Source organism: Galeopterus variegatus, unplaced genomic scaffold (assembly GCF_000696425.1).
Source record: "Galeopterus variegatus unplaced genomic scaffold, G_variegatus-3.0.2 Scaffold454, whole genome shotgun sequence".
In the NCBI taxonomy this organism is placed as follows: Eukaryota; Metazoa; Chordata; class Mammalia; order Dermoptera; family Cynocephalidae; genus Galeopterus; species Galeopterus variegatus.
This window is the reverse complement of record NW_007726565.1, coordinates 379,063-406,241: the sequence shown is the minus strand read 5'-3', so window position 1 is coordinate 406,241 and position 27,179 is coordinate 379,063. Positions and strand designations below refer to the sequence as shown.

Below are 27,179 nucleotides of genomic sequence, written 5' to 3'. Positions count from 1 at the left end.
CCTGCCTTGCAGTGAAAGGGGCCGTGGTACTGAGTGTTGCCCTGCCTGCCCCTGGCAGCCTGGCCATCGGAGCCAGACACCTCCCAGGTCATCTGCAGCTTCATCGCTGTGGACACTCTTTCAGGCTGTGAAGACACCTGGCCATGGAGGTGCAGCTTCAGCCAGTCGGCTGATTCCAGCCACACCATGCGACCCCAGAACTGACCTGAGCTGCGTCAGCTCTGCAGACCACACACAGAGGGATGGGGACACGTCCTCTGTTAGGCTGGGTGTAGGCACTTTGTCTTTGTGGCCACAGACAGTCTGTCACATATGGATCTGTCCCATATGGATCTGTCATATACGGTCTGTCACATATTTTCTGTTGTTTTTTTTTACAACCCTTTAAAAATATGCAAGCCACTTCGTTCGTAGACCACATAAAAGCAGCCCATGGGCGGAAATCCACTGACCGCCAACCCAGTCTGCATGGCAGGCTTTGTCACGTAGGCCACCCTGCGACAGCCAACAGTCATGGCGCTCACTGACGTCCTGCAGGCACCTGGCACCATCCACCACAGGGACGGCATCCTGGCCAGTCAGCCCTGCCTCTCCCACCTCCTCCAGGTAGGTGTGGCGTCTTCTCAGAGTCTTCTCTTGGCTGCCCCCCGGCAGGTGACTGGATGAAAGCAGCAGGGTGATAAAAGTGCATCTTGAACATTTGGGATTCCGCATCTTGAACATTTCACCAACTGTCCTGGGCAACAGAGCTTCTGTCCTCACCCTGACAGCAGCCCCAGGACCGCCGGCTGGTGCCCCCACCCCTGTCCCCCAGTAGCAGCAGCCCAGCCTCTGGATTCAAACTTAATGCCAGCTCGGCCACGGGCGTTCTCTTATCCGATTGACATGGTCCCTGAGCATGAAGATGGGTCCATGTCCAGTGGCGCTTGTCCATCTCCCACCTGATCCCCCCCATGAAAGTTCTGGATGCGAATAGAGGGTGACTGAGGAGAAGGGGAAGCTGGTTTTGTGGCTGTGAAGGGAGGGAATCCTCAGAGCCCTGGAGGTGCGGGAGGGGACAGTGAGGGCTCTGTCCTGCAGATCCAGCACCAGCCTGGAGAAACAAGCGGTGGTTGTACACACGTGTGTGAAAACACACACGGCCATTGAGTGGCCTGTTCGTGTGGCTTCACCAAAGCCCGTGTAATGACACACCCGAACTGTGTTTCTACATGGGGCGAGTGGACATCTCCCCACTGCAGTGGGGCTGCTTTGTGGCAGTCTATTGCCCCCGCATGGGCAATGGCATCAAAGATCAGAGGTAAGTCTGAGTCCAGTTGTGTGGGTCCTCATGAGTAGCATTCACCATAGACTACAACCTGTCAGAAAGAAGACCGCGGTCCCCCAGGGCTCACAGCCACCAAGCCCAGGACCCTGGAGGGTGTGGTTGGCCTCGTCCCGCTGCTTGGAGTCATGTGATAGGCTGGAAGGATGGAAAACCAAAGCCGAGCCTGGAAAACTTGCCTTTTGTCTCACAGTTGTCCGGACAGGAGTGATGCGGATCCAGAGCTGGTGCAGATTCACGCGATCCTGGGTTTGGAGCAGGCACCGTGACTTGGAGACATCAGGAGTGGGGGCGGCAGGTACAGTTTATTTGCAGAAGGTGAGTGAATACCCACGCCTCTCCTCCTCCCCCTTCTGTGGAGCGTCCTTCCTCGCCCGTGACTTGAGTGTGGCCACTGGAGGCTGTGCCGCCGTGATGAGAGCGGACGCCTTCATGGGCCTGCCTGGTTTGGCTTGTCCCTCACGCTTCTGCCTTCTGCCACATGGAGGAGATGCCCTGGGGAGCCACTGGTCCCAGAAGGTGGAGACACCTGGAACAGGGCTGAGCCCAGCCTCAGTGCCCCCAGCAGACCCCAGCAGAGCCACAGCTGAGCAGAGCACCTACGAGAGACGTGCTTATGGTTGTAAGCCATTGAAGCTGGCGAGGGGGAGTCTTCGTCACGCAGCATTGTTGCTGCGGAAACCTGACTAATAGACACAGGTAGACCAATAGACAGTTGGAGCAGAGTGGAGCCCAGGAAGAGAACCACATACACTGTCACCTGTTCGGTGACAAAGGCACAGCAGAGCAGGAGAGCAGTGCGTTCAACATCCCACGCCCCACCAGCTCAGTGTCCACACGGAAAAAGAATGAAGCTCCGCTCCCACATCACACCACACACTAAAACAATTCCTGCCGGGACACAGACCTAAACGTGACGGGCAAAGCCATACAGCTTTGAGAAGAAAACGGAAATGACTATATTTTTGACTTTGGGGTAGTCAAAGATTTCTCAAACAGAAAACAAAAAGTGCTAATCATAAAAGAAAAGCTAATCATGGAACATATTGAAGTCAATCATTTCTGTGCATCAAAACCTGTGAAGAAAGCAGGAGGCAAATCATAGAATGGGAGATGTTTTCCACACATACACTCACCGAAGGACTCCAGTCCATATGATGTAAAGGACGCCTGCAGGTCAGTAAGGACAGGCCAACAGCACTTCACGGAAGGATACCTAAGTGGGGCCAGCCCGCGGCTCACTTGGGAGAGCGCGGTGCTGGCGACACCAAGTCACTTACCGGTCATCTTTTTAAAAAAAGAAGAAAAGATTTCTCAAACAGAAAACAAAAAGTGCTAATCATAAAAGAAAAGCTAATCATGGAACATATTGAAGTCAATCATTTCTGTGCATCAAAACCTGTGAAGAAAGCAGGAGGCAAATCATAGAATGGGAGATGTTTTCCACACATACACTCACTGAAGGACTCCAGTCCATATGATGTAAAGGACGCCTACAGGTCAGTAAGGACAGGCCAACAGCACTTCACGGAAGGATACCTAAGTGGGGCCAGCCCGCAGCTCACTTGGGAGAGCGCGGTGCTGGCGACACCAAGTCACTTACCGGTCATCTTTTTAAAAAAAGAAGAAAAAAAAAGAATACTTAAGTGGACCATAAATATGAAAAGACGCTCAAGTTCATTAGTCAGGGACATGGAAATTGAAGCCACAGTGTGAATCCACTATTTACCTAGTGGGATAAGATAAAAAGACAGAGGATACCTCGCCGGCATGTGGGGCATAGGACTCTCACACACCCTGGTGAGATGTGCACTGTCACGGCCACTTGGGGCAGGAGCTTGGGAGTGTCTATCAAAGCTGAAAGTATGACGTAGCAATTCCATTCCTGCAGAAACGCCTATGTATGTTTACCAAGTTCCAGAATGTCCACACAGCACTATTTGTATTAGTCTGAGCTAGAAACAATGTAGACGTCTATTAACAGTACTGGGAATAAACAAACTGTGGTTGAGAACAAACTTGCACTACACGCAATAAACCAAAATCAGCCATATATCAAACCCACCGTCCACACAGCACTATTTGTATTAGTCTGAGCTAGAAACAATGTAGACGTCTATTAACAGTAGTGGGAATAAACAAACTGTGGTTGAGAACAAACTTGCACTACACGCAATAAACCAAAATCAGCCATATATCAAACCCACCATCAGACCAGGTTAGGTTCATTCCTGGAAGGTAAGATTGCTTTAGAATGAAAAAAAAAAAAAGAAAAAATCAATTGAAGTTATTCACCAGTTTAATAGAGAAAAGGAGAAAAAGCTTATGATAACCTCACGGATGCAAAAAGATTTTTGAGAAAATTCAATATACATTTATGACAAGAATTAAAAAGAAACTTCTTTAACATGCTAGGGTACCTATACATTTATACCTACATTTATTTCATATGTACATCCAGGTCTTTATAAAGACCTTCGAGCACACTGTATTATAAACGAGGTATGTTCAAAACATTTCCTCTAAAATCAGGAATTAGACAGGAAGCCTACCATTGCATAGGAGGTAGCTAGTGCAGTTTGGTAAGACTAAGAAACTAGAGGCAGCAAGGTTGGAATGGAAGGACGTGAAGGTATTTGCATATGACAGAATTATTTACATAGAAAACTCAGAAGAATATGCATACAAATTGTCAGAGACAGTGAGAGCTTAGAAATGTGGCTACTTAGAAAAATCATACATAAATGTCAGCCACGTTCTGTACACCAGCACGAAACAATGAGAGAATTTATTTACTGAGGTGATACCACATGCAGTAGTATCAGAAGATCATGTAACTAAGATTAAATCTAATAAAAGATGTATAAGATCTCTATAGGGAAAATTATAAAACTTAAGATCTCAGTAAATAGAGAGGTATATCATGTTCACGGATAGGAGGACATCAATTCATTAATTTGCCAATTTTCCCCAAATTGATCTATGGATTCAACGTAACCAAAATGCAACCAAAACTTCAACTGGACTTTTTGTGTAACTTGATAAAAAAATTACGACGGTGCCAGCATGCCTCCGACCTCACTCCCAAGCTCAGGCAGGTGCTCCCATCAGGGAACACCCCCAGCACCAGCACCAAGGCCCTCCCTGTACCTCGCCCCAGAGGACACAGCCAGGCCTTCCTCCTGACAGAGCTGGGCATGGGACAGGCAGCCCCCAAACACACACCAGGGGCAGGACACAGACACCGCTCGCTTACCCCTGGCTCTGGGCGGCTGGGACAGGGAGCCCTCTGCTGCCTTCACACTGGGGGGCACGGGTGCCAGGGGGTGCACGTTCAGTATGTTTGCATCCAAGAGTTTGGTGGACTGGGCTTTGGTGACACTGGTCTTTGGGGCCTTGTCGTCCGCATGCTGGCAGTTGCCGCCACAGCCCCTCCCAGCCAGTGTCTTCGAGGGCACGGGCAGCGTGAAGGGAAGGACCCTCCCTGCCCCCGGTTTCAGGTCTGGCTGGAGCGCAGCTCGCGAGGGCCTGCACGCAGAGGCTGGCAGGGCCGAGGGCCATGGCACTCTTGGGGGCCACATGTCTGTGAGCAAGGTGGACGGGTGGGAGCCGGGCACGGGTGGCGTTGGCCTCCTGGCCCTCCTGACGCTGACGCCTTCCACGCAGAGGTCGGACACGCTGAACGGGGGCAGCTCCACAGTGGGCTGGGAGGGCAAGGTGGGGGTCAGGGGTGCCAGGGACTGGGCTGGGACAGACCCCCACCTGGCCCGACGTAGCCCCAGGAGGCTGCCAGGCTCTCAGGAGCCTGCAGGGAACACGGCTTTCTCTGGTCAGGTAGTGGGGGCTGGCCCATGCAGGGACCTGTGACACCCTGTCCCTGAGTTCTGCTGGCCCATTGCAAGGCCTCTAAGGGTCTCACTGGCCACAACCCATGAAGGCCCAGCCACCCACTGGGTCCGTCCTTCAGGGAGGTCCAGACCTCCCAGGAGTCTGGAGTGATCCCTGCAGATGAGGCGGCTGAGCCCATGGGAGAGTTGGGGCAGGTGCCAGGCCCTCGATGCGTGAGCACCATCAGGACCAAGTTTTGCTCAGCCCTCAGCCCTCAGAATGGGATTGGTGTCCTCCATGGGGCAGGCAGCGCTGGAGGCCCGCAGCTCGACCCCCCTTCCCAGTAACCCAGAAGCAGAAGCATCTGCAGCACAGGGTGGCCACCAGCCCCCTCCTGTGGACAGGCCACTTGCAGCCGGGCAGGGCAGGCACTTGCTCACCTGTCTCCACAGCAGCTCAAAGTTGCCGACGTCACAGTTGCGGTTGAGCCTGCGGTCCACCACCACCTTGATGATGTCCTCCTGCACCTGGGCGCAGAGCTGGGCTGTGACGGGCGTGGAGGGGTGCATGGTGGGGCTGGAGTTGATCTCGATCAGCCAGGGCTTGAAGTCCCTCCCGAGGATGAAGTCGGCCCCATAGAGTTCGAAGCTGTTCTTGCGGGCCTCCACGTGGCCCTGGGCCACCTTCATGGTATGGGTGATGGCCCTCTTCATGGATGGGTAGATGACATTACCCCACAGGGCCCTGTGGCCCCTCTTCTGCAGGTACTCCTGGAACCTGGAGCTCGTCCACATGTTGTGGCCCGGCAGCAGCGGGCTGCGCTCCTTGTCAGTCTTGAAGTGCTTCTGGATGGAGTTGTTGCACAGGTGGATGGCGCTGCAAGGAGACGTGGTTTGTTCGGCTGCAGGGCACACACAGGGCGGCTGCAGGAGGGGCCCAGGCTGGGGTAGGGCAGGGCTCTGCCAGTTCCCCCACCAGGAAGCAGCCTTGGGACAGCCCTTGGTCCAGCCTAGGGACACGATGGCCTGAACCCAGGGGGCAGAGCAGAAGCCCACCAGCCCAGGGCCATCAACTAGGGGCTGCTGGCAAGTAACAATCTTCTCAAGCCTCAGTTTCCCCATATGCATATGGGAATAGGGATGCTGGCACTTGAGGAGCTGATCAGGTGAGATGAGGTAAGAAAGATCCACCTAACTAAACATCTCTATTTATTTATACTCTTGCCTTGTTCTGCACAGGATTCAAAACAAACATCTTTTAGGAGATTATAAAATGCTGTGCATATGGTTAAGGGCATTTTCATTGGAGCTGTGGGCATGTTGGGCAGGTGTGTCGGAATGGGGATTTCCCGTCTTGTCCCGGGGGTAAGACCTGCCCCCATGGCCATGTCTAAGTTACACTTCCATGAAAAAGTAGATGAAAAGAAAAAGGATATGGGCAAACAGAAGAGAGTTTTGAAAATGAAAACCAGTGGCACCGGGTCACGGACCTACACTGCTAACAGTTAACTATTTTCTTTAATTTTTGTCAGTATGTGCCAGGCAGGGCCACACCTGTTGGATACCGTTCATTTCAGGGAATCTCCCGTCAGCCCAGGATGAGTGTTATGGTCCCAGACAGAGACACAGGGCTCAGAGAGGGTATGAGATTTGCCAGACACACCACTCCTGGCTTAGGGAGGCCAGGTCGGCCCAGATGACTCCAGCTGTGACCTGCCAGGTGTGACTCCAGGTGTGGCCACAGTCCCTAGCCTGGGGGCAGAGTTAACCCTGCAAGGTCTCTGTTGAGATTCTGGCTGACTACTCTGCAAAGCCCCTGCTGAGACGTCCCCCAGCCCTGCACACCACATGGTGGTCATAACACAGCCAGAGGAAGCCCTCGGCTTGGTCAGAGGCTGGCAGAGTTCTTTGCCTCTGTGTAGATGGTATGTTCCTGAGGATCACAGACAAGCTGTCACCATCCTGCCCACTCTGGACCCTGGGGAGGTGGGGGTTCACTCACCCTGGGCACCCCATTCCTGGATGTCTGAGCCTCCACCCGGCGCCCCAGCACCTGCACATGGCACCTTCCCTGCCCTTGTGATCTAGATGCCCCTTGCACAACCCTGGCACTGCAGGCACATGGCCGATGGTACCATTTAAGATTTTCTGGAGGAGATACAAACACCACAGGACATAGAATGCTGGCCTGAAGGCCAGTGAGTCAGGCGTGTACCTTGGGGAGGTCGTTGAACCTCCCAAGCCTCAGTTTCCCCTTCTGTGCCTCTGTGGTGGTGGACGACTGTGAGGGCACAGCCCGGGCCCCCCACCATGTATGTGGGACTGCACGCCCTCCCCCTGAGGTGTTGAGCTGATGCCCCTTCTTACCTGTCTAGACTGTCCAGGGAGAAGCGCTGTGTGGAAAACCGCAGGTAGCTCTCCTTGTAGAACCAGATTGTCAGCGGGTTCCAGTCTGTGACCAGGAACCACTGCCTGATGTCGAACTTGGTGTCATAGATGAGCATCGGCGTCTCGATGTACTTCTGGACCACCCACTTGTTCTCCTTGGAGGGAGGATTGTCTGTGGCCACCAGCTGCAGGATGTCCTCCACGCGGTCCATGCACACTATGTCTGCAAGAAGCCACTGCTCAGCCCAGTGCAGCAGTGCCACGTAGTGCAGCCTCCTCAGGGTTGTGGCTTAGCCCTGAGACCCACACCAGCTTTGGACTAGGACCAGGAGGCAGTGCAGCTGGGCTGGGCAGGGAGCTCTGTGGACAAGGCTGCAGATGGCACAGGGCCCCCCAACTCTCCTCCCACAGGGCTGGCCCCCAGGACTCCAGAGAGAACAGAGATCAGAGGAGGGATGGGTGTGGGGACGGCAGCACTGTTGAAAGGCTGCCAGCAAGCAGATGCTGAGGCCTATGCCACGCTCTGGGGTGTGGTGTGAACAGGGGGGCAGGGGCTACTCTTTGGACCTCAGAGCAACCAGACTGATGCAGGGGGGTCTCCTGAGGGCTGTGAGGGGCAGGCACCAGGGGGCCTTGGAGTCCAGTGAGGGCTGGTACTAAAGGGTGACTGGACGAATGGGATGCACCAGGAGCAGGACAGGAAGTGGGTACTGAGGTTCATCCCCACCTGGTCCTCCTCCACCTGTGCAGGAGGATTTTACAATTTCCCACCATCACCCCCAAAGTTAGGCCAAATGGCAAGTGACCCGTGAGCAGAAGGGAGGAGCACTGCTCTGTGCTGCAGTGTTCAGTGCCACCGCTCCTCCCTGCTGGGACATCCCTGAAGCCTCAGGGAATGATGCATAGGATGGGGGGCTTTGAGCATGCCCCACCATCCACCTGTGCCATCCTGCAATTACAGCAGGTGTGAGTGAGAGATGCACAGTTCTTGCTGGGAGCCACTGAGATTCTGGTACTGCTTGTTACACAGCACCCTCTGCCTGTTCTGACTGATACAGGGGTGGAGGGCAGCACGATCCACAGAGGGGTGAGGTGAGCCTTCCCCACAGAAGCACACAACCTTCATTTCCTAGTGCTAGTAAGCTGAGACCTTGCTGTCCTGAAATGGATGCTCAAGACACAGCAACGACCACCAAAAGGACTCTGGGCTGACACACAAGGGTCAGCCAAGAGCAGGAAAAAGCACAGCCAGTGACCACACACAGAGGTCCATTTGGTTTGGAGCAGAGGGTTTGAGGTGTCCAGGCGTCTGGAGTGGGAGGAAGGTTTGGCATGATGCACGGGAGGAGACAGATGTTGTTCAGGAAGAGGAGTGGGCTCAGAACAGGGCCTAGGAGGAGCACACCACACATGGCCAGGCAGGGCAGGTGCTTGCTGGCGAGAGAGCCAGCAGAGTCCTGAGAGTCTACAGGACACCAGGGGAGGGTGAGCCCAGGAAAGAGGTGTTTCAGGATGGAAGATGTTTAGGACTGAAGGCAATAAAATCTCAGACTAATAGATATTTCTTTTAAAAAATCACATAATAATTAACAACTTGTGAACTAAAGAAAACCAAAACTTCAGAATAATTCACAAGGCAAATAGAATACCCAAAGTAAAAGTAAAAAGTCTATTTAGATACTGAGGAAAATGAGAACATTATGTAACATAAACAATAGGGTGCAGTTAAAGCCGTATTCAGAGGAAATTTCATAGCCCTAAAGCTTTTATTACTGCACAAGAAAGATTAGAAATAAATGAAATGAGCATTTAAGTCAGAAATAAGATGGAGAAATCCCTCACAGAAACACTGAAAAATGCAACCTAAAGTTGGTTCTTAGGAGACATGGATAAGATTGGAAAACCTCCTTGAAGCCCTGTTTCTCGTTTTTGTTTTTGTTTTTTTTTTTATAAGATGGAGAAATCCCTCACAGAAACACTGAAAAATGCAACCTAAAGTTGGTTCTTAGGAAACATGGATAAGATTGGAAAACTGCCTTGAAGCCCTGTTTCTCGTTTTTGTTTTTGTTTTTTTTTTGGGGGGGGGGAGGGTTCTTTTTTCTTTTTCTTTGTTAATGGAATACACAGTACTCACCATTAGGAATAAAAGAGAGACCATTCTCAGCTGCAGGAAGATGAGGTAGAAAGCCCGAACAGAAAAATAACCACAGACAAAATTTAAGAGGTGTTAAAGAGCTACCTCCAAGAGAGCCTGGTATTTCCAGGTGATTTCTATAAAAAGTCCAAGAAAGAGGCATTCCACTGTGGTTTGAGATGAAAGTCCTCCACCCATTTCAGAGGCTAGCACAAGACTGTTGCCAAGATCAATGGAGGTCAAAAAAAGAAAGCTATAGAACAGTTTAACTTATGAGGAGTACAAAGGAGGAAATCCCAACTATCGAGCAAACCCAAATCCAGCACGGGGATCAGAACATGAGCTGCAAAGACACCTCTGCCTCTGGGATGCTCAGGCCCATGAGTCCTGAGCCCCAAGGCCGACTTTGGCTTTCAACTCCTTCCTTCCTTCCCCACTGATCCCCGAGCCCTGAGACTTTGGGTGCCTCGCTCCCAGGGGCTGGCACCGAGCAGGTGGCCATCACGGCTGTGAGCTCACACACACAGGGAACACCCACACCAAAAGAACTCACCTCGGCCCCGGGACTTGGCAGCAGGCTTTATAATCCAGATGTTCCGAAACCCGTCAATCCCCATCTGAGGGTTCACGGATGTGAGTTTGCTCAGCAGAGCCTGGCACTGCGAGAAGTAATGTCTTGAATTGGAGATGAAAGCATCACCACTACAAAACAAGATCCAGAAAGTGCATGAGACTCAGACGGTGCCCTGTGGACCAAGCGGATGCTGTGGCTCCAGGACAGCTTAGTGGCCGACCTGGCAGAAAAGGGTGAGGGGCAGGCCCAGGACATTCTGCCAACTAGAGGGACACCGGGAATGCGACCCTACAAGGCTGCTCCTGGACAAGGGTGTGTGAAAGCAATGGTACCCCAATCTGTGGATCTGGGCTGGCACATGAGCCCCCAGGAGTGCTGTGCCCGGGGCCACACAAAAATGCTGGGAGACAAAGGTGGTTCCCCATGCTGTGTTCCACCTGCACTTGGTGGCACCTGGCATGGTCCCCCAAAAGGAAAGCTGACCTGCCACACAGGCCTGCCTGTGTCCCGGGTCAGCTGTCAGCCTAATGTCCTGCAAGCTTGACTGTCAGTCTGACCCCAAGTTCCTGTGGGTGGCTTTGCAGAGTCATGGAAGCCATGGGACCGACTTGAGAAGCCACCAAAATTTGGGGGAATGAGGAAGGGGGGTTGGTGGAACTGTCTGAGTGGCATTTAGAGCTTGGAATTGCATTACTGCTGCCAGGAGAGGGAGACCCACTCCAGCTCCAGCAGCCACCCCCAGGGCCCCACAGGTCCCTCCATGTGTGGGCAGACCCAGCGCAATGGTCAGATGGTGTCAGTGCGGGGCCCCGACTTCCTGACAAGGTCTGCAGCAAGGGGGAGTTTCCCACAGGGCTCCACAGAACAAAGCTTTCGGGGACATGGGACACCTGTGTTCCATCCACGCCTGCTGGGGTGGGAGGGCAGTGAGAAGGGGAAAGTGAAGGCGCGTGTTCCTGAGGGTGTGGGAGCGGCCCCCCACTGTGCAGCTGTGGTTCGGATGCAGAGAGCAGGAGCCCCTGACGTGGTGGGTGCCTCCCTGGGTGCACACCAGGCAGGGCTGCGCTGGACAGCCAAGCCCAGCTCTGCAGCATCAGCACCCTGTGACCCAGGGTGGCAGTGGGATGGCGGGGCCAGAGTCAAGACGTTGACTATGGGGTGCGGCCAGGCCTCAGCACCCCCCGTGACAGACCTGTCTGGCCTGTAGAGTGGCCCCAATTGATCATGGTGTAAATAAGGCAGGACCTGTGGGGTCCACCAGGCCAGGCCTGGCCAAAGCCACCCTAGACGGGGATGCTGTCGCGACGTTGGCTCCGAAAGAAGACAAGTGGTTTGCTGTCCCCGGGAAGGGCCTCCACACCTCTCTGTCTCACACTGGCAAGGTGGCGTTTCGCGACGTTGGCTCCGAAAGAAGACAAGTGGTTTGCTGTCCCCGGGAAGGGCCTCCACACCCCTCTGTCTCACACTGGCAAGGTGGACAGGACCACCCTCGACGGTGGCAACATCTTGTCGCCTCTGGCTGGGAGGCAGGTGGGAGGACCTGCAAGCTCAGGAGCCCAACGGAGGATGCGACAGTGGCCTGCAAAGTTTCAGGAGCCCCCTGATCTGGCAGGTTCTGGACACTCCCACACTGGTCCGAGAACAGACACGGTTCCTCCAGATCCGCGTGGGAAGGTGGACAGCGGCCGGGGCTCTCTGGGTCCTGACGCCTGGCACCCCTCACGGGGATCCAGGGAGCCTCAGGAAGGAAGGGCTGGACCCGGACGGGCTCGCCACAGAGGACATGTGGGGTCTGACACTGCCACCCCGCGGTAACTCCTGGGACTTCCTTTATCGCTGAGGTCCAAGAAAATGGGTGGAGAGCACAGTGCACTCCTGGAAAGATCAGCGTGACGATTTCTACAAGGGACACTCTCACGCGGCTGCACCCATCGAGACGTGAGCACTTCGGGCTCCTCAGAAGGCCCCTGGTGCACCGTCCCAGTCAGCAGCAACAGTCACCAGCCTGACCTTCCATCAGTGCAGGCCCGTGTCGTCCGCTCTTGAACTTCCCGTGGATGGGATCTCACGGCATATTCCCTGTGTCTGGCCTCTTTCAACACAGCGGCTGTGAGCTTCACCCGTCACGTGCGTCAGCAGGCCCTTCTCTGACACTTGGTAGTTTCCAGATTTGGGCTATTATGGGTGAAGTCTTTCTGAAGACATATGTTCTCATTTCTCTTGGATAAATACCTGGGAATGGAATAGCCAGGTCACGGGGTACACAGGTGCCTACATTTATAAGAAACTGGCAAAGACTCTGCCAAATGGGTTGCACCAAGTCACGGCCCCGCCGCAGTGCAGGGTCCCAGCGGCCCGCGCACTGGCCGGCACGTGCCAGTCTCCAACTTCAGCCACTCTGCGGGGTGTGCAGCGGCATCTTGCTGCGTTTTAATTTGCATTTCCCTGATGAGAAACGACATTGGGCACCTTTTCATGTGCTTATTGGCCATTTGGATGTCTTGTGCGAAGTGCTTGTTCAAGCCTTTTGAGTGCCATTTTCAATTGAATTGTTTCTCTTTTCTTATTGATTCCTAGGAGCTCTTCGCATCTTCTAGATACGAGACTTCTGTTGGATGCACATATTGTAAATATATTCCTCCAGTTTGTGGCTGTCTTTTCATTATCTTTATAGTGTTTTTTGATAAACAGAGTTCTTAATGTCAATAAAATGCAACATAGCAATTTTTTTCTATTTTGATTAGTGCTTTTAGCGAACCATTTAAGAAATCTTTTCCTTTATGGTTATGAAGATGTACTCTAGTGTTCTCTTATTTTCTTTAACTTTAACATACACATCAAATTAATTTTTGTGTTTTTGTGAAGCAGAATTCAAGGCACATCTTTTTTCATGTGGATGTCCATCCCTCAAGCACTATTTAGTGAAAAGCCCAACCTTTCCCCATTGAGTTGCAGGGGCTCCTTGGTCTTAAATCAAGTGATCATATGTATGAGGATCTGTTTCTAGACTCTCTAGACTGTTACGTTGGTGTATTTATCTTTCTTATCCCAATACCACCCTGTCTTAACATTGTAGACTTAGAGGAAGTTTAGAAATTTGGAGCAAAAGTCCTCTAATTTTGTTTTTATGATCAAGCTTGCCTTGACTTTTCTTAAAGCATTCATATTGCTGTATAAATTTTAGAATTGGTTTAATTCCTCCCACCACCCCCACCCCCAAATCGTTGTAGGGTTTGATTGGGATCGCATTGAATCTATAGATTAGTCTGGGAAGAACAAATATGTCTACACTGTTGAGTCTTCTAATTCACAAACATGGTCTTATACATACACATACACATAAACTGTATATACATTTATTAGGTATTTAATATCTCTTAGTTTTACTTTATAATTTTCAGTTTAGGGGTTTGTATTTTGTTAAATTATTTCTAGATATTTGTTGTTATTTGGTGTTATTGTAAATTGCTTTTAAAATTTCATTTTACAATTGCTTCTATGAGGATACTTCAAAAAATTTGTGGAAAAATGAAATTAAAAGATAATATGACTCTTTCCGTGGGCATTTTGAAGACCCTCTCATATGACATGGACATACAACAAACTTCTGTACATTGACCTTGATAAATTCACTTCATTCTAATACTTTATATTTTTAAAAAATTTTCTATGTGCACAATCATGTCATCTGCAAATAAAATTTTACCTCTTCCTTTCTGATCTTTATGCCTTTTCTTTTTCCTGTGCTATTAAACTAGACAGACCATTCGGTCCACGCTGCCTAGGGGTCTGATGGTGAGCACACTGTCCCGTTCCGATTCCAGGGGGATACTTCCAATGTATAACCACTAAGCAATACGTTAGCTGTTTGATTTTTATAGATAAACTTTATCAAATTAAGAAGGCTTTCTTCTTTTCTTGAGTTGCTAAAAGAATTTAACATGGACGGGTATTGAATTTCATCAACTTCTTGCATCTAAAGCTATTATTTTTTATTCTGTCAATGTGATAAAATTCACTGATTAACTTTTGAATGTTAAACCAACCTTGCATTCCTAGAGTAAAGCCAATTTGGTTATGGTGTATTATTTTATCCACATATCCCTGGTTTGGCTTTGATTAGGATTTTTGTATATATACCCACGAGAAATATTGACCCATAACTTTTTCACTTTGCCCTTTTCAAGCTTTGATATCAGGCTTTTTCTGGCCTCATAAAATGATTAGAAAGCATTTCCTCCTTCTGTATTACTTGAAAGCATTTGTGTATCATTGGTATTAATTTTTATTAACTGCTTAGAAAAATTCTACAGTGAAGCCTAAATTATGGGCTTGGATTCTTCTTTGTGGGAAAGTTTTTAAAATTACAGTTTAATTTATTTAACAAATACAGACTATTCAAAATTTCTATTTTCTTTTTGAGCCTGTTTTAGTAAACTGTGTTTTTTAAAGAATTCGTTCATTTCATCTTAGTTGGCAAAGTTACTGGCGTAATGTGGTTCATTACGTTCTCTCATTATTTTAATTTCACTGAAGTCTGCGGTGATGTCCTCTCACTGTTCCTAACGCTGGTAAATTGTGTTTTCTTCTGTTTTACTTCATCAGATTTGGTAATGTTTATCAATTTTATCAGTTAAAAAACTGTTGGCTTTATCTTTATGGGTTTTCTTTATTGTTCTTTTCCTCAGTTTATTTCTGCTCTTATACTTTTTATTGTCATCCTTCTACTTAGTTTTGGAATTAATTTTCTGTTCTTTAGTTTCTCGAAATGAAACTAGCATTTCATCTGAGACTGGTCTTCAGCCTTTCTTATTTGCACACTTAACGGTAAAAATTTCTCAATAAGCACTGCTTAGCCAAACCTCACAGGTTTTCATATTTTTATTTTAATTTTCATTCAGTAAAATTTTTTCTAATTTCTATTGTCATATCTTCTTTGACCCATGAGTTGTTTAAAATCTGTGCTTAATTTCCAAATATTTGGGAGGTTGATAATTGTCTTTCTGTTGTTGATTTCTAGTTTAATTCCATTTTGTCAGAGCCCATACGCTCTATGATTTCAGCTCTTTCAAATTTGTTTACCCTTGATCTAAGGTCTGCTGTGTGCCCTTGAAAGGATGTGTATTCCTTAGTAATTGGATCAAGTGTTCTAAAAATGTCATCGAGCCCAACTTAGCCAGTAGTGTTATTCAAAGCTTCTCTATCTTTACTGATATTTTATTAGCTTATTCTATCAAGAACTGAGAAACGTGTGTTAAAATCTCCGACTGTGAATGTGGACTTGTCTATTTCTTTTAGTTCTGTTAATATTTCCTTCAAACACATTGAAGCTGTTTTATTAATTACATTTAAATTTAGGATTACATCCTTCTGTTGAGTTGGCATTTGTTGTTATGAAGTGTCTGTCTTTATACCTAATCACATTTCTAGCTTTAAAGGCAACTTTGTCTGATATTAAGACAGCCACATTTACTTTCAATGTGTCATTTCATTTACTTTCAAATACGTGTAATTATATTTAAAAGGTGTCTCATAAACACAGTGAATCTTTTTTTAAAAAGGACATTACTCTGAAAACCTTTGTCTCTAATGGAGGTGTCTACCGCATTGACTTGGGGAAATCCCTGGCAGAGGTGGGTCGGAACCTGCCATCGCACCGAGTGTCTTTCACTTGTCCCCTCTCCCATCCGTGTTCATTTGTCCTCTCCTTCATCCTTTTGGATTCATCTGGCATTTTATATCATTTGATTTATCTCTGCTAGTAGCTTTTAGCTATGATTTGGCTTATTTTTCAGTGGTTACTCAGAGATGACATATACACTCTATTTTTACCACTTATACAGTTTCCAAACATGCAAGAATCATGCAGCTGTTTTGAACATATACACGTATCCATGTGAGTCCATATTTTAAATACATTAATAGATATTTTATATATAATATGTATGTATAATCCAAATTGGAAATGAAGAAATAAAATTGTCTTTTTTCACAGATGACATGATCCTGTGTGTAGAAAATCCTAAAGAATACACACACATGCACACACCACGAACTATTAGAACTAGTAAATGAGTTTAGCAAGGTCACAGATACAACATGAATATACAAAAATAAATTGTATTTCTACATACTGCAAAGAAAAAAATCCTAAAATAAAATTTAAAAAAATAATTCTATTCATAATAGCATCAAAAAGAATAAAATACATAGGAATGCATTTAACAAGAGAGGTGCGAGATTTGAACACTGAAAACTACAAAGCATGGTTGAGATAAATTTTTAAAGATCTAAATAAATGGAGAAACAGTCTATGTACATAGATTGGAAGACTCAGTATTATTAAAAACCAGAGGGCCGACCCAGTGGCGCACTGGAGAGTGCGCCGCTTGGGAGTGCAGCGGCGCTCCCGCCGAGGGTTCGGATCCCATGTGGAGACCGGTTCCCGCTCACTGGCTGAGCACAGTGCGGGCGCAACACTGAGGGTTGCGATCCCGTTGCCGGTCAGTAAAAAAGACAAAAAGGAAAAAAAAAAAAAACAGAAAATGCAACCTAGGGAGGCTGAAAAAGACTAGGTCAGGAATGAGGATTGAACTCTGGGGTAACTGAAATGTTCTAAAACTAGGTTGCATGATAGTTGTACAACTGTGAATTTACTAAAAATCATTGAATTGTACATTTATGATAAGTAAATTTTATGGTATTCAAATTATAACTCAATAAATATATATTTAAAACTTAAGCTAACCTGGAAGCAGACAGGAGCCCCAAACCTCAGAAAGGTGCCTCAATGCTCAGTCAGTCACCTCAACGCCCAGACAGGTGCCCCAACTCCTAGAAGTCACCCCAACATCCAGACAGGCACCCTAATATCCATATAGGTGCCCCAACACCCAGACAAGTTCATCAACACCCAGACAGGTGCCCCAACATTCAGGCAGTCACCCTAATATATAGACAGGTGGCCCAATGCTCAGAAAGATGCCCCAGTGTTCAGACAGGCACCCCAACACCTGGACAGGTGCCCCAACACCCAGAAGCTGTACTGCCCCGGGCAGCTCCTGAAATCCCCTGCGTGAGGGGATTGATGTGGGCATGTGTGTTGTGAGCTCACTGCTGCTGAGCTAGCAGGTCGGGAGTTCTGCACAAGCTAGCATCTTACTGGACAAGGGTGTAGTACTGCTGGGTCAGGTCCTTCCACTCAGCCTCCGTGAGGTCCTCCGTGGTTTCCTCTGACACATCAATGTCCTCATGCTCCAGCTGTCCCAGGTAGGTCTGACACACCCTACATGCAGTGTCCACAAGCTGCTCGGAAATGCCCCTGGGCTGAGCTTCAGCATTCTCAGGATCTGAAACCCAAGCACAAGCACATGGAGTGGGGGCCATGGCCAAGGAACAGCCCTGCAAACCCCTGCGGAGTGCACCAGATGCCATAGACAAAGGCTGCCCCACCCCCTCTGTGCTAAAAGGCTTCTCTGGGCAGCCGCCCTGGGTGTCACACCTGCCCCTGGGCAGGTAAGCTCTCCTCTCCTGAACAGTCCCATCCTCCAACTGTTCTATGAGCAGCTCCCCCGTAAACACACAGACCCTGCAACATAGACTCTCAGCTCCTCGTGGTAGCAATGAGATAGTACTTGCTATGGTTTGAATATGCCCCCCCAAAACTCACTGAAGCTTGATCCCCATGTAACAGTGTTAAAAGCGTAGGAAATCAGACCACGGTATTTGAAAGGTGGGGCCTTTGGGAAGTGATTGGATCATGAGGACCATGCCCCATGAATGGATTAATCCATTCATGAATTAATGGGTTAATGGGTTATCAGGGAATAGACTGGGGGCTTTATAAGTCCCTCACCAGATGCGCCCCCTGGACCTCAGACTTCCCAGCCTCCAAAACCTTAAGAAATGAATTCTGTTTCTTTATAAATTACCCAGTTTCAGGTATTCTATTATAAGCAACAGAAAATGGACTAACACAGTACTTCTCAGGAACTCTCACAAAAACTATTTTTTCGAGCTCATACTTGGTATCCAGTAAACATTTTGTGAATAAACCTGCATTGCACTGATGCTCACAAGCCCTCAGGATAAGTGCCATCTCCCCCCATCACTACAGGGTTTCTCAGAGCACTCTCATGGTGGGCTCAGTGGCTCTCTGCACCTGACCACTACACACATCCCACTTCCTCTGGAGCTCATGACTCAGGACCACTGTTGCAAGCACAGGATGAAGGCAAATCTCAAGTGGCCTCAGGAATGTGGGCAATGGGCTAAGAACCACCAACCATCCATTCACCGAGCTATGGGGGAGCTGAAAAGAGGCAACCCCAGGAATGGGGGCAGGGCTGCCTGGAAGATGTATGAAAACAATGCCACAGAGGAGGGGGGTCTGGGTGCTGTGCTAGCTGAGGCACTCACGATGGAGAGCAGACCCAGCAAGGTGGTGCTGCAGGAGAAAGCCCTCGAGTTTATGTGGTAGCTGGAGAAATTACAGTATGCATTTACTTTTTATTTTATTGAGGTGATTTTCACAGAATGGAAAATTAACCATTTCAAACCAACTGCAGTTCTGCACTTCTGATTTCTGGTCCAACACGTAAGGACCTTGGAAGTCGCCACTGCACCCTAACAAGTAAAAAGCTGAGCAAATGGAAAACCAACAAGTCTTCTTAGATCCATCAGAGAAGTGAGGCCAAGGTAAGCCACTGCCCCCAACAGTGGAGAGACAGACAGGAGAATACTGAGAATCACAATGTACCAGAGCTGAAACCTCCACAGGAACCAGTGCTGGCATAGAAAAGCCTGAACTGTAATTGTTCATTGCTGGAAGCAATTCCTCAAAAGGCAGAAAAAGATTGGAAATAAAAGCAGGAACAAAGAACAAGAGCAACAAATAGAAAATAGTAACAAAGATGGTAGATGTGAACCCACTCCATCAATAATCACTTCAAATGTCAATGGTCTAAATACACTGATTGTAAAAGACAAAATGTCAGAGTTACTTAAACACAAGACCCCAACATATGCTTTCTATAAAAGCCAACTTTTTTTTTTTGACTGGTAAGGGGATCGTAACCCTTGGCTTAGTGTTGTCTGCACCACGCTCAGCCAGTGAGCGCACTGGCCATCCCTATATAGGATCCGAACCCATGGCCTCGGTGCAATTGGCACTGCACTCTCCCAAGTGAGCCATGGGGCCAGCCCCAAAAAACCAACTTTAAATAGAAAGACACAGAGAGATTAAAAGTAAAGGAATGGAGAAGAATATGCCCTGCTAACATTAGTCAAAACAAAGTTGAAGGAGCAGTATCAATTTCAGACAGACAGACTTTAGATCAAGGAAAATTATCAGAGATAAAAAGAACATTACATAATGAAGAAGAGGTCAATTCTCCAGAAAGACACAACAATCTTTAATATGTATGTGCCTAACAACACAGCTTCAAAATACATGAGGCAAACCTGATAGAATTTCAAGCACAAATAGAGATGAGCTCACTGTTAGAGATTCCAACACCCTGTATCAGTAATGGACAGACCCAGCAGGAAGAAAAATCAGTAAGGATATAGTTGAACTCAACAGTACCATCAATCAACTGGATATAATTGACATCTGTAAAATACCCATCCAACAGCAACATACCCATTCTTCTCAAGTTCACATGAAACATTTACCAAGCTGGACCACATCCAGGGCCAGCCCGTGGCTCACTCGGGAGAGTGCGGTGCTGATAACACCAATGCCCCGGGTTCGGATCCCATATAGGGATGGCCGGTTAGCTCGCTGGGTGAGCGTGGTGCTGACAACACCAAGTCAAGGGTTAAGATCCCCTTACCAGTCATCTTTTAAAACACACACACACACACACACACACACACACACACACACACACAAATTTAAAAGAAATCATATAATATATGTTCTCAGACCACAATGGAACTAGACTAAAAATCAGTAAGAGAAAGATAGCTGGAAATTTTTTAAGTACTTGGAAATTAAAGAATATACTTCTAAATAGACACATCAGTCAAAGAAAAAATCTCAAGAGAAATTAAAGAATATTTTGAACTAAATGAAATGAAAATACAACTTATCAAAATTTGTGGAATGCAGCAAATCAGTGCTCAGCGGGAAATTTATAGCATTGAATGCATGTGTTAGAAAATTTAAAAAATCTAAAATCAGTGATCTAAGCCTCCACCTTAGAAAATTAAACAAGAAGAGCAAATTAGATCCCAAGTAAGCAGAAGAAAAGAAATAATAAAAATTAAACTAGAAATCAATGAAATTGAAAGTAGTGAACCAATAGAGAAAATCAATGAAACCAAAATCTAGTGTTTGGGAAAGAGCAATAAAATCAATAAGCCTCTAGCCAGGCTAATTAAGAAAAAAAAGAGAAGACACAAATTGCTAATATCAGAAATGAAAGAGGGGACATTGCTACAGATCCCAAGGACATTAAAAAATGGATAATAAAGCAAAATTATGAACAATGCTATGTCTATAGATTTGAAAACCATGAAATGGACCAATTCCTCGAAAGATGCAATCTGCCGAAACTCACCAAGAAAAGACAATCAAAATAGACCATATCTAGTAAATAAATTGAATCAATAATTAATAATTTTCCAAAACAGGAAGCATCAGTACCACATGGGTTCACTGGTGAATTCTACCAAACATTCAAGGAAGAAATTATAGCAATTCTCTAAAATATCTCCCAGAATGTAGAAGCAGAGGGACTATTTCTTAACTCATTCTACATTCTTCTCTACAAAATACACTGTCAAGAATATGAGAAGACAAGCCAGAGACTGGGAGAAAATATTTGCATACATCTGATAAAGGGAGAACTCTTGAAACTCAACAATAAGAAAACAAGCCAGTTTAAAAATGGGCAGGGGTCTGAACAGACACCTCACCAAAGAGACATACACATGGTAAGTAGGCAGATGAAAAGGAGCTCCACATCACACGTCACAGGGAATTGCACATTAAGACAATGGTGAGGTACTGCTGCCCACCTATCACAATGATGAAAACCCAGAGCACCGACACCACCAAATGCTGGCAAGGATGCGGAACAACGGGGACTCCCATCCATCGCTGGTGGGAACACAACAGGGTACAGCCCCCTTGGAAGGCAGGTTGGCAGGTTCTTACAAAATTAAACACACTCTTGCCATACCATCCAGTAAGTGTGCTCCTTGGTGTCTACCCAAATAAGCTGAAAACTTACGTCTGCACAAAACCTGCACCTGAATGTCTACAGCAGCTTTATTCATAATTGCCAAAACTTGCAAGTGACCAAGATGTCCTTTGGTGGGTGAGCAACTAAGTAAATTATGGCACTTCCAGACAATGGAATATGATTCAGCACTAAAGAGAAACGAGCAATCAAGATGTGACAAGACACGGAGGAACCTTAAATGCACACCACTCAGTGAAGAAGCCAGTCTGAAAAGGCTGCATGCTGTACGATTCCAACTGTACGACATTCTGGAAAAGGCAAAACTATGCAGACAGTAAAAAGATCAGCGGTTGCCAGGGGCTGGAGGAAATAGGTTTGCTCTGAGAACAGCCAGATGCGTTAGATGTGCGGGTGCATCAGTCCCGGGCTGCTCAGATCCTCAGTACTGACCGTGCCCAGGACATGCCAGATGCCCTGAACAGGGGCCGCCTGCCCTCGCCCACGTCACACCGGCCCTCACCTGCGCCACGCTGGCCCTGGCCTGCCATACCGCCCTCGCCCACGCCACACCACTCTGGCCAGACACACCTCTCTTGTTGCCCAGGTCGCTGTTCCCGGCATCCTCCCGCCTGTTCCTGAGTTTGCTCCTGGTGTAGCTCTGGTGGCTGACGACCCACTTGAGGATACTGGATGCCATGGTGCGCCGGAAGTCAGCTAAAAGGACACCGAGGCCTTGCCCTTCTGCCTGCATGCGGATTGGGGACAGGGGACGCAGCCAGGGCAGCACAAGCCCCCACTCCCATCCTCAGCGCAGCGTCCCACGGCCTGCAGGCCTCACTCCCACCCTCACAGCCCTGCTGTCCAGGCTGCCCCCTCTGCCCTGCTCTGCCCGCGGCCTCCGCCTCCAACCGTGTCCTTCTCCCCCATCCTCTGCACAAATGCCTCGACCTCCAGCCATGGCTCAGTTGCGCACCTGCCCTGTCCACACGCTGCCCCGCCCGCTCCTCCTTCCCCAGGGCCACCGTTCCTGAGCACCCCCACCCCTCCCCAAGACAGTGGCCAGGCAGTCCCCTCCCTGGTGCTCTGTCCTCAGCACCCGCCCCATCAATCTGTCTCAGCACTGACCACAGGGATGTCTCTAGAAGCCCCTCTGCTGTTGGCACCATGGCTCTCTGTGGTCTCCCACCCACTCCCCATCTCACGGAGTCCATCTAGACCTCCCTGGACATGGTGAGTGGCTGTGCCCTCCTCTGCTGGGCTGCACTCATCCAGCACAGAAGTTGGAACATGGCTGTGGGTCCTGCAGACCCAGGCCCAGCCCCAGCTCCAAGCAGAGGGGGCTGCCCACAGCCCACCATGTGGCAGAGAAGATGCCCAGCTGCTCTGAACCAGCACATGCCGGTGAGGCTCCCGCCACGCCCGCCTCCCCACCCCAGCCCTGCACCCTGTCAGAACCAAGCCCACAGACACCCTGTCCTGCTCCGCAGCCTTGCCAGCCCCCAGTGCCTTCCCTTCCCACCTTCCTGATGTTGCATGGAAGCTTCTGGACTAGCCCTTGCTAGGTGGACCTGAGGTCCCCCTGTGGTCCCGGCCACTCACCCAGGAACTCCAGCTTCTCGCTCTCGGTGCAGAGGCCATAGCAGCGCGGGAAGAAGGAGTCGGGGTTGGCCTGGGCGTACCACGGCAGGCTCCGCATGTTCACGCACAGCCCGATCTCCAGAGACAGCGGCATGTTAGGGGCCCGCAGCAGGTGGCCCAGCTGCACCACGTTCGCAAGGCGAGGACTGGCCGTCTACCCCTCCCCAGCCCCCCAGGCCAGCCAGTGTAAGTGCAGGCCGGGCAGCCCCAGGGGAGGGCGAGAGGTCGTGTCTGCAGTGCCAGGGCTGGTGGGCACCACATCTGCCTCTAGGTCCCTAAATGGGCCTCAGAGGGTCCTGCAGCTCTGACACCAGGAAGGAGGACAGGTTTTGGGGCTTGGAACATGGCCGCAGGCCCACTGCTCTGTCCACCCAGACTCGACAGTTACAGTTAAGGAGGCCTGTCATGAAATCCCAGCACCTCAATGTCCATTTCATCAGCCCATATGGGAAGAAGTGCCCAGTGCCCAGTGCCCAGGAAAGGCGGAGCCCGCTAACTGCTGAGCCTGCTGGGGACCAGCTGTCCACACGGGGGTCTCTGCAGGGAGCAATGTCTCCTGACTGGGCAGTCAGTGGGCACCTGGCAGACATGGGACTTGCTGCCCCTATGCAGGTAAGACAGCTAAGACAAGGTGGACAGGTGGACAGGAGGCCAGCTGACCCTCGCAAGACACCTGGGAGCCTCGTCCCTGACCCCTTCCACATCTTCCCTGTCTGCCAGGGAAGCCCTTCTGCCCAGACCTCTCCCGAGTAGGGTCCACCACATCTGCATGTCCTGGGCAGGCCCCACCCCTGTGCCTCAGACCTCAGTGTGGATGGGTGTGTGGGCCACCTCGGGAGGTGCTGTGAGGCTGGAAGTGACGAGAGCAAGAGGTGCCCCATCAAGGCCCTGTGGGCGAGGGCAACACCTTTCTCAAGGACCCAGAGCCCCTTCAGGGCCCACAGCTCCTGCCCCATCTTTGGCTTGGCCTGTGTCCCTGGAGGAAGGGGTTCTGTGGCCCCAGTCCACCCAGAGGCACAGAGCAAGGGGCACAGGGGCCCTGTGGGCTGTGGGTAGGTGGGGCAGGTGCTGAGGAACTCTGCCACAGCCTCGGACCCACCAGCAGGAGGTGCCAGGGAGCCCTGGGGAGAACCTGGGAGGTGACGGGTGTGCGTGAGCTGTCCCAACCACAGCACGGCCTCCAGATGCCTCCTCCCCACCTGGCAGGGCCTGGGAGGCAGGCACTGGCCCTGGACCACTCCTGCCAAGGCCCCAGACTCTCCCACTCACCTTGGTGGTGAAGGAAGCCGTCTTCCCAAAATGGTTCAGCATCTGGTCACCGGACAGGCTGTGATAGTCAATGACATCCCTTTTGATGGTCCAGAGGAAGTAGGGCATTTCATTTTTTACCAACCTAGACTGGCAAGAAAGAAACCTTCATCAGTATCCAACATCCAAGGTCACGTCTTCCTGACCAGGCGGACACAACTGAGAATGAAGAAAATCAGGTTTTAAATCATGTGCACTACGAGAGCTCTGCAGGCATTTCATGCCGGCCACTGGCGCAGGTCCCTTGAGGGCCTGCCATGTGCAGAGCGTGGGGAGCAGCACGGCCACTCGGTTTCTGCTGTCCCAGAGCAGGTGCACAGCTTCAAGCTCGAGGCAGCCTCCTCCGTGGGGCTGTGAGTGGGGTCCAAGCTGCCCTTCCGATGGGTTTCTACATGGGGCTCAAGGACATGGGGTGCACAGAAGCTCCCCAGGCCCCCAGGAGACGGGCTTCTCCTGCCCCACTGTACAGAGCAGGGCACGGAGGGCGTGGGGTGGAGCCGAAGCCCACAGCTGCGTTCCTGCTCACCAGCAGCAGCATGCATTTGGTCACAAATTCTAACCATATGAAGAGGTGCAGGGGAGGAAAACATTCCCCAAAATCCTACCCCCCAAAGATAACCCCTGACCCACCACCATGGTGAAGACCCTTCTGAGTGGGTCTTTGCAGACAAGCATGTGCGGACACAGGAACATGAGTACACACGTGCATGGTCACAATCCCACACGCCACGTTCCACTGCGTGCTCTCTTCTGACCCCGCGGTCAGTGCAGGCCAGGCCTGGGGCCTCCTGCTGCCCCCTGCTGTGCTGAGGGACGGGGGGGCTGGGACCCCCGCAGCCAACATCACTCTCCAGAACTCACAGGGGCCTGGCTGGCTGAGCCGTTGGGCTCTGCACACTGGGTTCTCTTTTCAGGGTCCGACCTCCTTCTGCTGCCCTTAGAGTGATATCTACAGCTCGGGGTGCTACTTTCAGATACAAGCCTCCTTTTCAAAGCCTGTTATGAATTCCGTTAGAAATACAACAGTACAAAGAGTAGCACAGTAACCACCGTGTCCTAGGCTGAAGGACAGAGCATCACCAACCGAGTGGAAGTACCCTTCTTGGTCACCAACCTGTCTCTCTCCTTCCACATGCAGCATACAGGATGCTTGCGTCCCCTCAAGATGCCTATGATGAAATCCTCACCCCCAAGGTGACAGTATGAATGGGATTAGTGCCCTCAAAAAAGGGACCCCAGAGAGACCCTTGCCCTCTTTCCACCGTGTGAGGACACAGCGAGAAGACAGCCGTGCTGCACCTGACCTCAGACTTGCAGGTTCCGGAGCCGTGAGAAACAAACATCTGCTGTTCAAAAGCCGCCTCGGCCGTGGCTGCAGCAGCCCGAGCCAGGACGGCGGCTTCCTTCACACGCTCACTGTGCACGGATGCGTCGCTACATGGGGCTTGTGCTGCTTCATGGAAATGGAATTAACTCCATGGACTTGAAACAACGTGCTCATGGCCATTTGTGAAGTGCCTGCCCGAAGTTTTACCCCTTTTTCTATTTTTTTTTTTTTGTCCTTTTTGAGAACGGTCGCACCACGCTCAGCCAGTGAGTGCACCGGCAGCCATCCCTATATAGGATCCGAACCCGCGAAGGGAGCGCTACTGTGCTCCCAGCGCCGCACTCTCCTGAGTGCGCCACGGGCTCGGCCCCCCTTTTTCTATTTGTCTTTTCATTATTTATTTGTGAGTTCTCCACATGTTCTGGATATTTGATCTTTTAAATTCTATGTACCACAAACATCTCTTCCCACTTGGTGGTTTGTCTTTTTACTTCTTTATGGAGGGGAGGGGACAGAGCCAGGCCGGGGGTGAGGCTGGGCCTGGCATGGGGGGGCATGCAGCTCTCCTGGAGACCTTGCCCCACTTGCTGGCCAGGCCCATCCACCCCTCATCCTGCAGCACTTTGGCCGCTCAGTGCCCCTCGGTCCTTCCACACTCACGGAGAGGACTTACTGGCACCAGGCTGTGCCCTGTGTGCAGGGGCCATTGGGCCAGGGAGCAGGGAGAGCTGGAGCACTAGGGCCCGTCCTCTGGCTTGTCCAGTACTGATGGGCTTGTCCCACCCCCAGTCCAGCCAGTCTGGCCACTGCCTGGTCACGAGAACTTTTATGATTCTGGCTTTGTCATTCCTCCCCCATGACAGGGGCACCAAGAGCAGTGACAGAGTGAAAAACCTTGGTAAGACATGGTCCACCCCAATGCCAGGCCACCTGGGATCCCTCAGAAGAGCGTGCTGCCAGGACCTACCATCACATCGTGGATATCGTCTGTTTTCTCCAGAGCCATTTCCTGATTTTCTTTGACTACAACACATTTATTTTCTGCAAACAAGACATGACAGAGAGAGACATCAGTGCCAGCAAAGGTCCTAGTATCTGGCTGTGGGGGGATCCCGACAGTGGCCGGGCTCCCAGCACAGCAGGCACAACAGCAACCTGCTCCTTTCTCAGAAGTCTTATCACAGGTGAGGCCCACTGTTGGTGGAGCAGGTGCCCTCTGTGGGTCCTGAGCCAGGCTTAGAGTATGTGGTGAGAGCCCTCATGTACCCAAACAACGAGTGTTCATGGAAGACCACCCCCACCAGGGTGCCTGGAGCCCCTGGAGGCTGAGATGTCCTTCAGGGTGAGTGTGATGGAGCAGACAGCAGAGAGCAAGGAGGACCAGCCAGCACTGTGGGAGCCTGAGGAGTGGCCTTCGGGGAGCTGGGGCTGGAGGAGGTCTGGTCTGGGCATGGACGTGGGATGCCA

General features: G+C 50.1%; 1 protein-coding gene across 1 annotated transcript in view; it reads right to left on the bottom strand.

Annotated features, from left to right (window-relative positions):
- Positions 1-2,380: 2,380 nt before the first annotated feature.
- The window catches only part of TTLL8 (tubulin tyrosine ligase-like family, member 8), a 36,805-nt gene continuing 12,006 nt past the window's right edge, over positions 2,381-27,179 (bottom strand). The window contains exons 5-14 of the mRNA XM_008568965.1: positions 26,680-26,753; positions 24,347-24,475; positions 23,039-23,153; positions 22,028-22,153; positions 17,410-17,596; positions 10,227-10,375; positions 7,519-7,762; positions 5,593-6,028; positions 4,581-5,028; positions 2,381-2,400 (exon numbers count right to left, since the gene is read on the bottom strand). Of these exons, the coding sequence (XP_008567187.1) occupies positions 2,381-2,400; positions 4,581-5,028; positions 5,593-6,028; positions 7,519-7,762; positions 10,227-10,375; positions 17,410-17,596; positions 22,028-22,153; positions 23,039-23,153; positions 24,347-24,475; positions 26,680-26,753 (1,928 nt within the window). The remainder of the gene's footprint in view (positions 2,401-4,580; positions 5,029-5,592; positions 6,029-7,518; positions 7,763-10,226; positions 10,376-17,409; positions 17,597-22,027; positions 22,154-23,038; positions 23,154-24,346; positions 24,476-26,679; positions 26,754-27,179) is intronic.